This window comes from Neomonachus schauinslandi, chromosome 5 (assembly GCF_002201575.2).
Source record: "Neomonachus schauinslandi chromosome 5, ASM220157v2, whole genome shotgun sequence".
In the NCBI taxonomy this organism is placed as follows: domain Eukaryota; kingdom Metazoa; phylum Chordata; class Mammalia; order Carnivora; family Phocidae; genus Neomonachus; species Neomonachus schauinslandi.
In genome coordinates, this window is record NC_058407.1 from 94,950,383 (window position 1) to 94,965,035 (window position 14,653).

Consider the following 14,653-nt stretch of genomic DNA (forward strand, 5'->3'; position numbering starts at 1 on the left):
TTTTTCCCCCAAAGTAAAAAATGATAGTACCCTAGTTAGGCCAAATTCATCCCAAGGCAAGGACCTACAGAGCCATTTATGAATTCATACCACAATGGCATATAATACCACTAGCCTGATAACACATTCTTAGTTGAAAATAACTTACCATTTAGAGTCAAAATCCAAACATTTTAGTCCTGTTTCCATTTTCTGCCCCCTTTGCTTCACTTGATATGTTATGTTCTATCTCCTCTATGTAGATTCTTTCAGTAGCCATCAATCTGAAGAATTCCTTCTTCTGCTGCCACCTACCAGTTTATCTCTCTGCTGCAGCAGAAGGGTATATAGAAAAAGTTCTTGCTTACTATTCAGATTAAATGGAAAAATTCCTTTAACATTTCATACTTTCACGTGTATGAGCTTCCTCACTGATTCCCCGAGACCTCCCCACCAAAGTCAAAACAACAAAAATCCCAATCACAGAAAATCAAATAATGTAACGTATGATCAATATTCATGCTAAGCTGGGAATTTTTTTTTTTAACTGGAATAACTGGAAACATTTAGACACTCAGCAGTTGCCATCTCAAGGAACCATTTCTTTTGTTATATTATCCTTTTTCACCTATCCCTACAATTAATGAATAAGTGTGCAATTTAAAATTTTAATGAGGTAGTCCACAACTCCTGCAAATTTTAAGTTCAGAGACTATTAAAGAATTGTGGAAGATGCAGCAATAAAGGAATTTTTAATAGTAATTCTAGAAACTAAAGGTGATAGGTGCTTTACCTGCATGAGTTTTCAATGTTCTGGACTGCTTATTGCCCAATGGCTCTGAATACATTAAAACACGAACACATACGCCACCTATATTTAAAATAGGGTAGCATTTGTATGCCCATATAAGCATTGGGTATATCTTTGTGCAAGAGTAATAAAGTCACCGAGTCCTTTTTAAAAGGACTGATCACAAATGCACACTTCCTCAAACTGTATACATACACAAAAAAACTAGGGTTGAAAAGGGAGACAGAGGGACAAATGTAATAGCAGTTGTAAAACTGGAAATTAACACAACATAAATGTTTTGTGTCCTGAGATTCATTTCTATTCCCATTTTCTTTGTCACTGAAGGTCTAGGTTTCAAGTTTATTCTGTATTAGCTACTAAAGAACAGTATCCACTAATGAACTAGTAATAATAGTAATGGCTTGTTTTTGTTCCACCCTCCCACTACCTGTACCCCAAAACAGGTAGTTTTGCCAACATAAAACAAACATTGACATTAAGCACCAAAGGCTAGTCAACAGTGGCACTGCAGTGACATTGTTTCTACTTTCTCATTCCTTCCCCCGATCTCAAACCCCACCCCCTTTGACCTCTGTATGTGGGATGAGCCTGAGCAGGAGAGTTGGTGATGTCAGGACTGCGCCGTTCCCACGGATGCTCCTAGAGGCCTGCTGTGCTTCTGGGAACTGGGGCACAGTGATGTCTGTCTGACTGAAACCTAAAACAACAACAATTCACCCCACCCCTCATGTTCCCAAACCCCACAATAGCAGCCAGGTATATATGCTATATAAGGCCCAGCTAATAAGTTTGAATATGGTGAAATCTGAAAGCAAGATCATTCTTAACAAGTCCATGATCTTCATGGGGATAGCAGAATGGGGACTGTTAAATTCTCCATGTCCCATGCAATCACATAGTCCACACATTCTAATGCTGGCCATTCTTAGCAAGAGAACAAGGTTCTCTGGTACAAGCCTTTTTTAGTATCTATTCATCAATTCCTTCAGGAGGCAGCTGGGATTCCTCTGTTAGTAAATTTTACTTCAACACATACATAATTTTGTCTTAAGACGTTTAGGGGAGAAATGGCCCTATCTTACATAAGTGAATTGAAGCACAAAACAGGTTAATGATTTATTTTATGCCTTCAGCTGTAGAATGCATTATAAGCCACGATATCCTATTAGCTAACTAGTGAACTTAAAACCTCTTCAGATAGGACATCTAAAGTCACAGAATAAAATTGTGCAGAAATCTATCTTGAAAAGGTCCTGACCACTGTCACTAAAGTTCTACCTAAGAGAAAGAGGATTATCTTCCCAATGATAACAACTCATATCAGAACTAAAACTCTAGGAATGACAGGAGAAAGGAGGAAAGGGCAAGGGACTGGGGTATACAGAGAAAGGTATAACTACATTAACGGAAAGGCTATATTAAAATGGACAAGTTGCATTCCTATTCCTGCCACTAAGCCCTTGGTTAATGGGCTTAATGATTTGTGCTTCAGAAATGCCCTCCAAACTGCTCAAACCTGTAATTTTTTAAATATTTGAACCATTATGATAACCTGACACTGTTCACATCTATCTCTTTGTTAGAACTAGTGTCTTAGAAATGCTAAAATGATTAGTTCTGAAACCACACTGTTCCTAAAATAACTGAAATGCTTTCTATTTTCTTTGTCTCATCATTCCTTTTCACCTTTATAATGACGTCACAGAAAGAGAAGCACTAAGATCAACTCAACACTATGGTGAGTTTTTACCATATATATAACCTAGAACCTAATTTTACCTTTTCAAAACTCTAGTTTTCCATACCTGTCAACTCCTAATTGATGTCTTTATACTGTGAGCTCACTGTGTATTCGGAACACCAAACCCTGAAAAAGCTTAAGCCAGAGTAGCACAATGGAAGAAACAAACAAACCCAAAACAAAAACAAAGCCAAAAAAGTCACACTCTGAAATACTTAATTATAGACATATATGCAAGGAATGGAGTTATCTAAATGGCTAAAGTAAATCCCCAAAGAAAGTCCTGAGTTCATCCCAACCAATTCAAACTTTACCCCCAAAAGTTCTTCTTTAATCAAATTATTTGTTAGATATACTTAAGCGTTATTTTCTAATCAAGAGTTTTTACAAACCCATGGTTGCCTTTAAAGTACATAAAGAAAGAAAAATTTTTAAAAAGAAAGTAAAGTTAGCCTTGCGATGGAAAGAAAGGAGAGTCAAATTACCTGCAAGCAGGCTGGGGCTGTGCCTGAATCCAAACCGCTGCATTTACCATTCATTATACAGCTGCATTATTGGGGGAAGGGGAGTTTAGAAGGGCACTGACCCCGAAAGTTCTCAATACTTCTCACTCATCATCAGGAAGGGGGAAGAAGGAAAGTTTTTTCTCTGAGTATTTTTTTGTTTGTTTGTTTTTGTTTTTTTGGCTCCTGAAAAGGCTGGCAAAGAACAGTAACAGTGCAAGCAGTTAGAATATTTCTTTAAAAACAGTTTTAAAAAATGCAAAACATTAAGGAATTTAAAACACCAAACTTCCGTTAATATAGAAAGAATTTTCACTAGAGTTAGGCAGCCACCCCAAAACAGCATGGCAAAAGGGCACTGATATAAAGGAAATAAAATACCACACAAAAATCCAAAACAAAACTAAAAACATTTCAAATTAAACCTGGAAGACTAGAAGATTCCAACAGCAGATTTCTGTCCACTACTGAAACATTCCAAAATCCAAGCTTCAAAGGCGCCTAAATGTATCTTAAATGAAACTTTGTTTTTTTTTTTTTTTAAGAAAAAAAAAAAGAAAGAAAGAAAGCAGTGAACCTGGTTATAAATCCTGCAATATATTACATTTAAAAATATCCTAGTACAACAAAAACAAATTTTAAATGAAATTAAACAAACAAACAAACAAATAAAAACAGTAGCAGCAGAGGTTACCTGTCTGAGCACCTACATTTTCTTAGGAGGGGATCGTGTCTCACCAGCCATATAGCCCATAAACCTTCTCAAAAAGAGTGAGCCAGGAGAAAAATGTAACACAAGATTTGATTTCACAATGTCTCTACGCTCCCCAGACCCCAAACTGGGGATTCACTGAATGAAGAGAATTTGTTTTTCCATTGTTTTCTTCTTGAGAAAAAGAGATGATTTTTAAAGTCAATTCTTTCAATGCCTTCGATACCTTCTCAAAAGTCTGATAAAGTGCTTGATGAAAGCCAAGTCTCTTGGTGGATTTTTCTAACGTTCCAGCATATTTTCTTATTGATAGCATATACAGAAAGATTTCAAAGTTCAGTGAAGGAAAAGCCAGCAGAAATGACCAATCAATTATTAGGCACCAAAAAAAAGAAAAAACTATTAAAAATTTTAAATGGAATAGTTCATGGGGGTGTGTGTGGCGGTGTGTGTGTGTATGTGTAGTCCAGTTTTCATCAGAGGTAACATAAAAACAATATCAGAAAGAATTACTTTTAAAATACAATTAAGAATTACAATTTTAACAATACACAATTTTACAATAGTTCAGATTTGGGCATGGTAAGAATTACACATATTTGATAAATACATTTTTAGCTCTCATAATAGCAATGAAGATTATACAAAAGTTATTAAACAATATGAAAATATATTTAAGTTTCACTTATATATCTGGGGTGTTTCATCTGGGTTCTTCCAGAATGATTTGATCATATTCTTTACCTTAATTTTTGAGGGAGTTCAAGAAGATATTCATGTTTTTAAACGCTAAGATGATCATTCCTAACCTCTTTATTCTAACATGTGAGTGTATAAGTCCAGAAATAGGTTGGTAAAGCTATGTTTTAATATAGTGTGAATGCACAAAAGATTGATCAGTAGTGAATAAAACTAAAGGTGAAATAATCTCACATAATTCTTATATTTGGTTAGTTTGGTAAAATAGTTTTAAAGGCTATCTACATTTTTCCTGACACCTTATCCCACCCAACAACAAACCCTGAGTTTTTCATCAAGTAGAGAGGGTGTTCTATTTATGTTTTAAAATTCATAAATCTATATACATGTGATATGTAAGTATTTAATGTATCATAATTTATGTGACAACCAGATGCTCTCTACACAATCATATGAATAACTTAATTAAGTACTTCTTTCTCCCTCATTTATTTCTCTATCCCAAATATGCATCCTCCTATGGTCATTCAGTGAAAGTACCACCAAGTACTTCTTTCTGTTAATGAGTCAGAGGTACTTATAGACATATGTAAGGCCCACAATAACCCTATGCAAATTCTTTTATATGAGATTAGAATATCTTAAAATAAATTAAAAATTCCTCTTATTATCATCTTTTTTCTGAGTTGAAATGAGACACTGCACAGATCAGAGGTACTATTCTATTTGCCAACAATCAACCTTTCACTCAATTTCAATATTATTTAATTCTATGGAAAACAACAAATTTTATTACATTCCTTTTTAAAATGGGGGAAAAAACTGTACAAGCATGATCAAACCTCTGTTAGAGCTGGTTAATACTGATCTTTTATTATTGCCTTGAAGTCTCTCTAGTAGTGTCCGAGAAATTATGTTTAAGGTCCATCTGAAGGAAAAAAAGCACTGGAGAGGCAAGAAAGGACTCAGGTAAAAGCTTCAGAGGATTGTAGTGAGATGGAACTTGCTGTTTAAAAAAATTACGTTGAGTTCTGGAGCATCTCCATTTCTTAACACACCTTCCAAACCCATTATTCAAATAGATTTACCCATGTTTTAAAGGCTCGTGTTATATGCCATTTTGGGGCTTTTATAAATTCAGAAAATAAAGGAATATAAAGAGTGGACAGTATTGAAGGCTTCAGAGTTGGGCTATAAGAGACTTAATACTGCAAAATAAGTCTCCAGACAAAAATGTCCAGTCCACCCCACGCTAAAACCTATGTGTAATAGGAGAAAATGCACAGCCAGAAGCATAGAAAAGCATGTAGCCTTAAATAAATCATACACTGAACAGTCTAGAACCAAAGGAAAAAACCAAACAACATACATATACATTAAAAGGCCTTAGAAGCATCTATTCTCTTTAAGTCTTTAGTGAGTACCTCTACCCCAGTGTAGTTATTTCTGTTATTTAAAGTAAAAACTGTGTTTCCCCATCATGCTCCATTTTCTAGAATCTATCCTTTTTGATTGGTTGGTGTAAACAAAAAGCAAAACACATACACATGCATGCGTGCACACACACACATATATATACTCCCTCCTAAAATGTGAAAAATGCAAATATATAATGCTGGTATTATAAAATCACTTCAGCTTTATACTTAAGAACTTATAGGCCCTTGATTTGCCCCCCAAAAATATTTTCCCTTGTCCTTATACTTTAAATGCCCAACCACCAAAAGAAAAAAGGAAAAAGGAAAAGGCTTTAAATGCACATGTTTCAAGTCAGTGTCTTGTTAACAAAAAGGTAGCACTTTCTTCACTTTGGCCATTGTTAAAATTAAAGATGCAGGCATAGATCAGGGAATGTTAGACTAGCATGTATTAAAAAAAAATTGCAACATTAACAGAGCATGTATCTTTCAAAAAAGATTAAAACACTAACATATACAAGTCAATGCACATATTTTAAACTAGTGTAATTTTATCTACATTGGAGTAAATGTCATTTTGTGTACCAGACATTGCAATACTGTTCACTTCCCTTTCATCATACGAAAATGCCAATTCTGTCATTAAGAAACCTTTATTGGGTCATATTAATGTTGCCCTCCCACCCAAATTAAAGGAAAACCAAAAAACAGAAATAATAAATCCCAGTAAAAGAGTTCCTCAAGACTTAATAAACTATGAACATAAAGTTGCTAGTTAATATGGTAAAGGCAGAATTTTCAGATTTGTATGTAAAAATTCCTATAATTTAGGTAGATGTTTTCCTCTCATTACAAATCTTTGCAATGCAATGTGAAGTAACGCTACGACAAAATTTGTAGCAACTGTACAAAAGCAAAAGCAAGGGGCCATGAAGAAAAAGCTGTGTGTTCTTCATGACCTGAGAGCATACACATTGAGTAATTTTAAAGGGTTACAGAAGAGCCTGACGTTTTTCTGTATCTCACCTCTTCTGCCATTCTATCTGTAGTATCTGTAAATGAAAGTCAGTAACCTCTTAATAGCAGAGGTCGAGTCTATCTCCCCTTTCTTCTCTCCTAATTCTACTCAATTTTCTCTCATCTTCCTGAGTACCCTTCCATGAACAGCATTGCAAGTTGGTTTAAAAAAAAAAGAAAGAAAGAAAGAAAAAAAAGAAGAAAAAGAAAGTGAGTTTTACAAGGGTTTTGTTGGTTAATTATTTACCGGTGGAGTCACTCCACCAGGAGTTTGATTTCATTGGCTATCAGCTGGTTCATGTTGAATAGGCCCCCTGGGAGCTTGGTGAGTAGCTCTCGCTCCGTGCTTTCAGGGTCGCTGTCAACAGAGCTGGAACTTGCGCTCATGTTGTCGACAGCAGTGCTGGCTGGGGGACCCAGCTCCGGCTCACTAGTCTCACTGGCCGTGGACACCACGGAGAGCAGGGACATACGCCGGGTGAGCCGGCCAGAGGGCAGGAGGGAGGCGGCATAGTCCGCTATGATACCAGCTACATCTAGATTACAAGCCTTATCAAAGGCGATGAAACCTACATTTGCATTGGCCTCGCAGACACAGAAGGAGCCGTCATCTTTCATCAATAGGTCAATGCCACACACATCCATCCCCAGGATATTAGACACCTGGATAGCTAGCTGCTTCCCTTGTTCACTCAAGGAGCACATCATCCCCACACCACCTGGCAAAAAAGAAACAACGTAAGTTACCAAAATGATACATTTTTAGAGTAAAACTAAAGCTTGCCTCTAATGCTGATTGTCTTTTAAATTAGCAGTGATAACAAATGTGCCATTCTAGTGTAAAACTGTGACTTCCGAAATCTGTTTCCTTCATTAGAGAATCCCTGTCCAATTCAAAGAAATAACTTAGTATTTTTTCAATATGCTTTTTCTGAAGATGGCATAAACTTTCACAGAAACTTATTTTACTTGCAATAATATGGATCAAGGTGATATTCTTAAGACCTCATATTTCTATGAAGGCAGAGGAGAGTAGAAAACGGAGAGTATCAGGGAAAACTGTTACCTTCTCAAATAATAGGAGGAAATAGTGTCTGATTTAAGCATATGGGAAGAAAAAATTAACCACTAATGGAATGTAAAACTGCGGATGAGCATCCAGATTGACTGAGTTTGGGAACCGGGGTGGAAATGGAATTAATGGTACCTTACAAAACAGCAAACACAAAATAAAACTGGAATAAAGGAATAACATGAATTGTATTGGCAATTACACTAAAGACAAACTGAAATTTCCCATGGAAAAGGTGGAAACTGGTCAGATTGGTATGAAAGACGAAGTTTATCTATATACTGTACCAAACAAAAAAATTTCTGAAAACTAAAGGGATGGGCAAAGAGATAAGGGACAAAGGCAAAAACAAACTTCACTCCATAGCTTTATACCTCTTGAATATAGTATATACCCACATACCCATTTTTCCTTTACCGACAATAAACAATCATGTGTTTGCCCAAACCAAACAAAGGGCGCCTGGGTGGCTCAGATGATTAAGCGTCTGCCTTCGGCTCAGGTCATGATCCCAAGGTCCTGGGATCGAGTCCCGCATCGGGCTCCCTGCTCCTTGGGAGCCTGCTTCTCTCTCTCTCTCATGAATAAATAAATAAAATCTTTAAAAAAAAAAAAAAAAAAAGAGAGAGAAAGAGAGAGCATGTAAGTGGGGGGTTGGGACAGATGGAGGAAGAGAATGAATCCCAAGTAGGCTCCAAGCTCAGCTCAGCGTGGGATCTCAAAACCCTGAGATCATGACCTGAGCCGAAATCAAGAGTCAGACGCTCAGCCGACAGAGCGGAGGTGTCCCAACAAATTATAAACACTTTTAAAACACTTTTTACAGGCAACATTCCCTGACAATAACCCAAGAAGATTAGAAATTAGGAATTAATGATTTAAGTAACCAAAAGGTTATTAAGGACTTAGAAACTGATCCCCTAAATTAAAGGAAAATAAATACCATCTGTAAAAACACTTCATACTAAAACTTATTTTGAAATTAGAAAGAAATTAAGTACTCTAAAAAAAAGAAACTAAGAAGAAACTAGAAGAAATTAAGAAGAGAGACTTAATAAAGAAAAAAAGTTGAATGACTAGAAAAGAAAAAATAGAGAAAAAAAATCCAAGTGCTACTTTGACAAAATTATGAATGATATCAAAGAAAGAACTGCAGACAAAAGAAGAGATTCAAATAAACATAAGCAATCATCTCATGAAACTGAAGACTGAGGCCTGCCTGAAACCTAAAACAAATGGCTGATTTATTTTTTTTTTAAGATTTTACTTATTTGACAGAGAGAGAGACCGTGAGAGCAGGAACAAAAGCAGGGGGAGTGGGAGAGGGAGAAGCAGGCTCCCGGCCGAGCAGGGAGACCGATGTGGGACTCGATCCTAGGACCCCAGGATCATGACCTGAGCTGAAGGCAGATACGTAAAAACTGAGCCACCCAGGCGCCCCACAAATGGCTGATTTCTAAACAAACGAGAAATCATCATTCATCCAAGAAGAAGGAAACTGTATTAAACAGGCCAACTATTATTACAGAAGAGACTGGAAAGGTGATAAAAGAGCTACTTCTACAAAAAGAATCAGGACAGGATGGTTTCAAAGTGGAGTTTTCTTTAGCTATCCTTTATTCCGATGTTAACTTTACCTGTAGAATGCCCTAGGAAAAGACTGAAAATTTCCCAATACACTGAATAAAAACCAATGTTACATAACCTTGATCAAGTCATTTTAAAAAGTAACATTATAGACCAATCTTTAATTATTAAAATAGATGTAACTATTTTACATGAAATACTAAAGGAATCCCAATTTACAAGTATGCTAATACCTATTTAAAGAAGGTTTATTCTAGAAATGCAAGGGTAGTTCAAAAACTGTTTTAAATCTAAAATTTATCAACATAATTCATTACACATAAAGAAATTAAAGGTGGAAAACACACTAATGATCTTATCAATACAAGGATTCCAAAGACACTGGATAAAATTAGATAATCATTCCTACTTAAAAACTCTAGTAGAACAGAGTTACTTAAGTATTCTAAATAGCAAATTAAATCTATTTCAATGAAAATCAGAAACTTAGGAGCACCTGGGTGGCTCAGTCATTACGCGTCTGCCTTCGGCTCAGGTCACGATCCCAGGGTTCTGGGATCGAGCCCCGCACTGGGCTCCCTGCTCCGTGGGAAGCCTGCTTCCCCCTCTCCCACTCCCCCTGCTTGTGTTCCCTCTCTTGCTGTGTCTGTCAAATAAATAAATAAAATCTTAAAAGAAAAGAAAATCAGAAACTTAGATACTTAGAATCATTACTTAACACTGAGAGGTTCTAAAGCGGTGTTCTCAACAGGGGAGAATTTAGAAACTGAATGGTGGCATTTTGGGCTATTCAATTGAGATTAGAGGAGGAGGGCTCTATAGCCGATATTTAGTGGTTATCGGTCAGAAATGTTAAACAAAAAAGATGACAAATATAATAAAAAGCAATTCATATACAAGTATATGTAAATTACCAATAAGCTATGAAAAGATACTCCCATCATTAACAGGGAAATAAAATTAAAGTTAACAGTGAGATAGCATTTTGACTCCCATTAGATGGGCAAAAACTTAAGATAAAAAAAGTAACAGTGCTTGTGAGGCGGAGATGAAAAAAGGGTATTTTAATATGTCAGACGTAAAAATACACTGATAGCCTTCTGGTAAATTACTCTGGCCACATCTATAAAAATTAAAAATATTTTGACCCAGCAATACCAATCTTGAGACTCCTCAACACAAAAGTACCAGTATGTAAAAGCATTATTCACAAAGATATGTATTTAAAGTAACATGCTCACAGTGGCGAAAAACTGAAAATAAGTGCAAATCAATAAAGGGACTGATGTATATATAGTAGGGGAAAGGAGAGTAGAAGAGGTAAGGAAAATGGGGGGGGATGAAAAGGGTGACATTTAAATGATTTTATAAAATTTAAAATATTTTAAAGTCGACCAAAACCTATTCATTATGGAAAAACCAAAAGTCTCTGCAAAAATAGCTTGAAAGCTGATTTCCAGTACTAACCATAATTATCTAACCTTTAATTAACTATCCATCAGATGTGTCTAGGTAATTTCACATAACTGAGATCATAATATAGTTAATAAACATTAAGAAGAGTACAGAGGCACATAGCTTAACAGTTTTTTAAAAAGGCTATTTTCATGTCATTTCCTTGAAAATCTAAATGGTATCTGCATAGCTTCCATGTAATTTTTCCAATTTTGGAAATCAACATATTCAAAGAGTGGTTAAGAGGACAACTCTGCAGCCAAATAATACATTTGCATCCTGGCTCCACGATTATTAGATCTGTATCTTGAGCAAGTTACTTAACTGTTCTGGGCCTTCCTCATCTCTAAAATGGGAATACTAACAATACCTAGCAATATCTAAAGAAGTTAATAGTCATTAAGCACTTACTACAGTACCAGAACTGAAGAGATATAGTTACCTTGACTGTAAATACTGAATTTAAGAGAATATTCATATAAAAAAGGCCTCTGAACAACTTGCTGCCAGAGGGGAGGGGGTAGGGGAGATGGGTAAAATAGGTGAAAGGGATTAAGAGGTACAAACTTCCAGTTATAAAATAAAGAAGTCATGGGGGTGCCTGGGTGGTGCAGTCCTTAAGCACCTGACTGGTTTCCGCTCAGGTGGTGATCTCGGGTTCATGAGATTGAGCGCTGCCCTGGGGCTCTCCCTTCCTCCCTTCCTCTTCCCCACCCGCCCTCCCCTGCAAGCATGTGTAAATCTTTTTAAAAACTAAATGAATAAATAGGTCATAGAGATGAAAGGTATAGATGAAGGGAATATAGTCAGTAACACTGCAATAATGTTATACGGTGACTACTATGCTTGTTGTAGTGAACATCAAGTAATTCACAGAATTATCAAATCACTGTGTTGTACACCTGAAACTAGTATGTCCACTACACTGCAATGATAAGTATTTTTAAAATGTGAGATTACACACACAAAGCAATATTTTTTAGCCATAAAAAAAAAAAAAAAAGAAATCCTACCATTTGTAGCATGGATATATATTGAGGGCATTATACTAAGTGAAATAAGTCACAGAAAGGCAAATACTGTATGATTATATGTGGAATTAAAAAAAAAAAAGCTCAGAGAGAACAGATTGGTGGTTGCCAGAGGGGGGTAGGGGGGAGGAGGCAGGGGAAATGGGTGAAGGTGGTCAATGGGTATGAGCTGCCAGTTATAAGATGACTAACTTCTGGGGATATAATGTATAGACTGATGACTATTGTTAACAATACTATATTACATATTTGAAAGTTGCCGAGAGGTTTTTTTGTTTTTTTTTTTTAAGATTTATTTTTATTTCAAAGAGAGTGAGAGAAGCAGACTCCCTGCTGAGCACAGAGCCCCACAACACCGGCTTGATCTCACAACCCTGAGATCCTGACCTGAGCCAAAATCAAGAATCAGACACTTAACCGACTGAGCCATCCACATGTCCCAAGACTAGATTTTTTTAAAGTTCTCACCACACACACACTCCAGTAATAAATGAAGCAATGGATGCGTTAACTAATCTTATTGGGGTAATCATTTTGCAATATATAGATATATAAAATCACTATGTTGTACATTTCAAACTACACAATGTTATATGCCAATTATATCTCAATAAAGATAGAAAAATAAATATCTGGATTACCAAAAAAGGGGGGGCATCCCTGGGGATAGTATAATGAGGGCATTCAATTTTGAAGAATAAGGTAGAGGTGCTCTTGCTCTATCAGATATTTAGGCATAATACTAGAGGACTTAAGATTGATAATCATATAGGGAATGAAGAGTATATAAAACAGACCAGAGGACCCTGAAACAGAAGGAAAGTAGCATTACAAATCAGTAATGAACAGGCTATTCAATAAATAGTGCTGGGAAAACCAGTTGTTACTCATTTGGAAAAAAGAAAATGGAATCCCTATCTTACACTGAACAACAAAATCAATTTCAGGTAGCTTAACAACCTAAACACGGTAAGTGAAACTTCAAAAACTTTTAGAGGACTATATACAAGAGTAGAACACAACCACAGGGTGAAAAAGAATTCCTTCAATAAAAAATAAAAAATGTAAAGAAAACCATGAATATGCTTGACACTAAAACTGAAAACTTCTGTTCATTAAAATATATAAACCAAGAAGATGAGGGAGACTGGGTGGCTCAGTCGGTTAAGCAGCTGCTTTCAGCTCAGGTCATGCTCTCAGGGTCCTGGGATGGAGCCCCACTTCGGGCTCCCTGCTCAGCAGGGAGAGTATGTGTCTCCCTTTCCCTCTGCCTCTCCTCTCTCTCTCTCTCAAATAAATAAATAAAATCTTTGGAGAAAAAAAAAAGATGAGGTATCATAAGCTGGGATGAAAACTGCATTTACAATTCATGTAAATGAAGGATTTGAAATCAGATTATATACAGGACTCTTTTTCAAGTCATGTTAAAAAAAAAAGAAAAAAAAAATTCCAATAAAAAAGGAGGCAAAGGACCTCAACAGGCAATTCACAGAAGATAGATGAAGAGGGTCTGAGGTACAAATTAAAGTAACATGATATAATGTCACACCAGTCTGACAAAATGTTTAAAGTCTATCAATATCACAAGTAGGTAAGAAGGTGGGTACTACAAGAAAGAAACATTATATAATAACTTTGGACACTCATTTGGTAATATCTAGTAAAGGTGAAGTTGTATAATTCACTAGGATACAGAAATCCACTTCTGAGTGAATGGGCTAACCTACAAACACAATTGGCCCTGTATCTAAAGACACAAAAAAATTTTCATAGCAACACCGCTTGTAAAAGGCCCAAATTGGAAGCAGTCAACAGGTAAATTTATGCAGCAGGGAAAATTAATCAACTACTGCTACAATGTTGACATCGATGAGTCTCAAAAATGATGCCAACTGAAAAAAAAAAGAAAGTTATAAATCATTTATATAAAGTTTTATGACACACAAAACAATACCTTGTTTAGGAAGACAGAAGAACTGAAAGTACTTTTAAGGTAAAAAGAAACATCAAGTTCAGAACTTGGGGAGAAGAGGGAGAAATGACCAGGGAGGGGAGTAAACAGAGAATGTAATTAACTTATTTCTCAAGCCAGGTAATGGTTACAAACAATTATATTATCCTTCATACTTTCCTGTAAGCCTCATACTTCAAAATTTAAAAAGTATCACTTCTTAATATAAAATTAACTTACCTTTTTAGTTTCTTTGCTTAAAGTATAAAAAGTAATTGTTAATTAAATCTCACAGTAGAAAAGTAAGAAGGTAAAGGTGTTCCAGAAATGAAAAAATGCTATTCAACTCTGCAGCAGCTAATAAGCATAATATGACGGGATGGAAAATGTAAAATGGGATACGAAGAACTAATGCCAGGAGGCAGAAATTATTTTTCAAGAGTACAAAAGAGGCTTTATATCACTATTAGCTTTTAAATTCCCTGTGCTCCTATTCTATGCACTATGCTGAATTTCACATTTATCAATAGTTTTTTACAGTTTACTACATAAATTTATATTCCCAGCAAACTATTATTGATTTTTGCGTATATTTAAATTTTATATAAATGGAATCATACTATATGTATTCTCTTCTGTGACTTTCATTTCTTCTCTCAACATTATGTTTCTGA

General features: G+C 35.7%; 1 protein-coding gene across 2 annotated transcripts in view; it reads right to left on the reverse strand.

The window, feature by feature from the left end:
- Nucleotides 1–6,399: 6,399 nt before the first annotated feature.
- RIMKLB (ribosomal modification protein rimK like family member B) overlaps nt 6,400–14,653 on the reverse strand; it is a 156,166-nt gene continuing 147,912 nt past the window's right edge. For both annotated transcript variants that reach the window (XM_044915455.1, XM_021690408.2), the window contains exon 6: nt 6,400–7,602. In XM_044915455.1, coding sequence (XP_044771390.1) covers nt 7,139–7,602 — 464 coding nt within the window. In that variant the 3' untranslated portion in view covers nt 6,400–7,138. The remainder of the gene's footprint in view (nt 7,603–14,653) is intronic.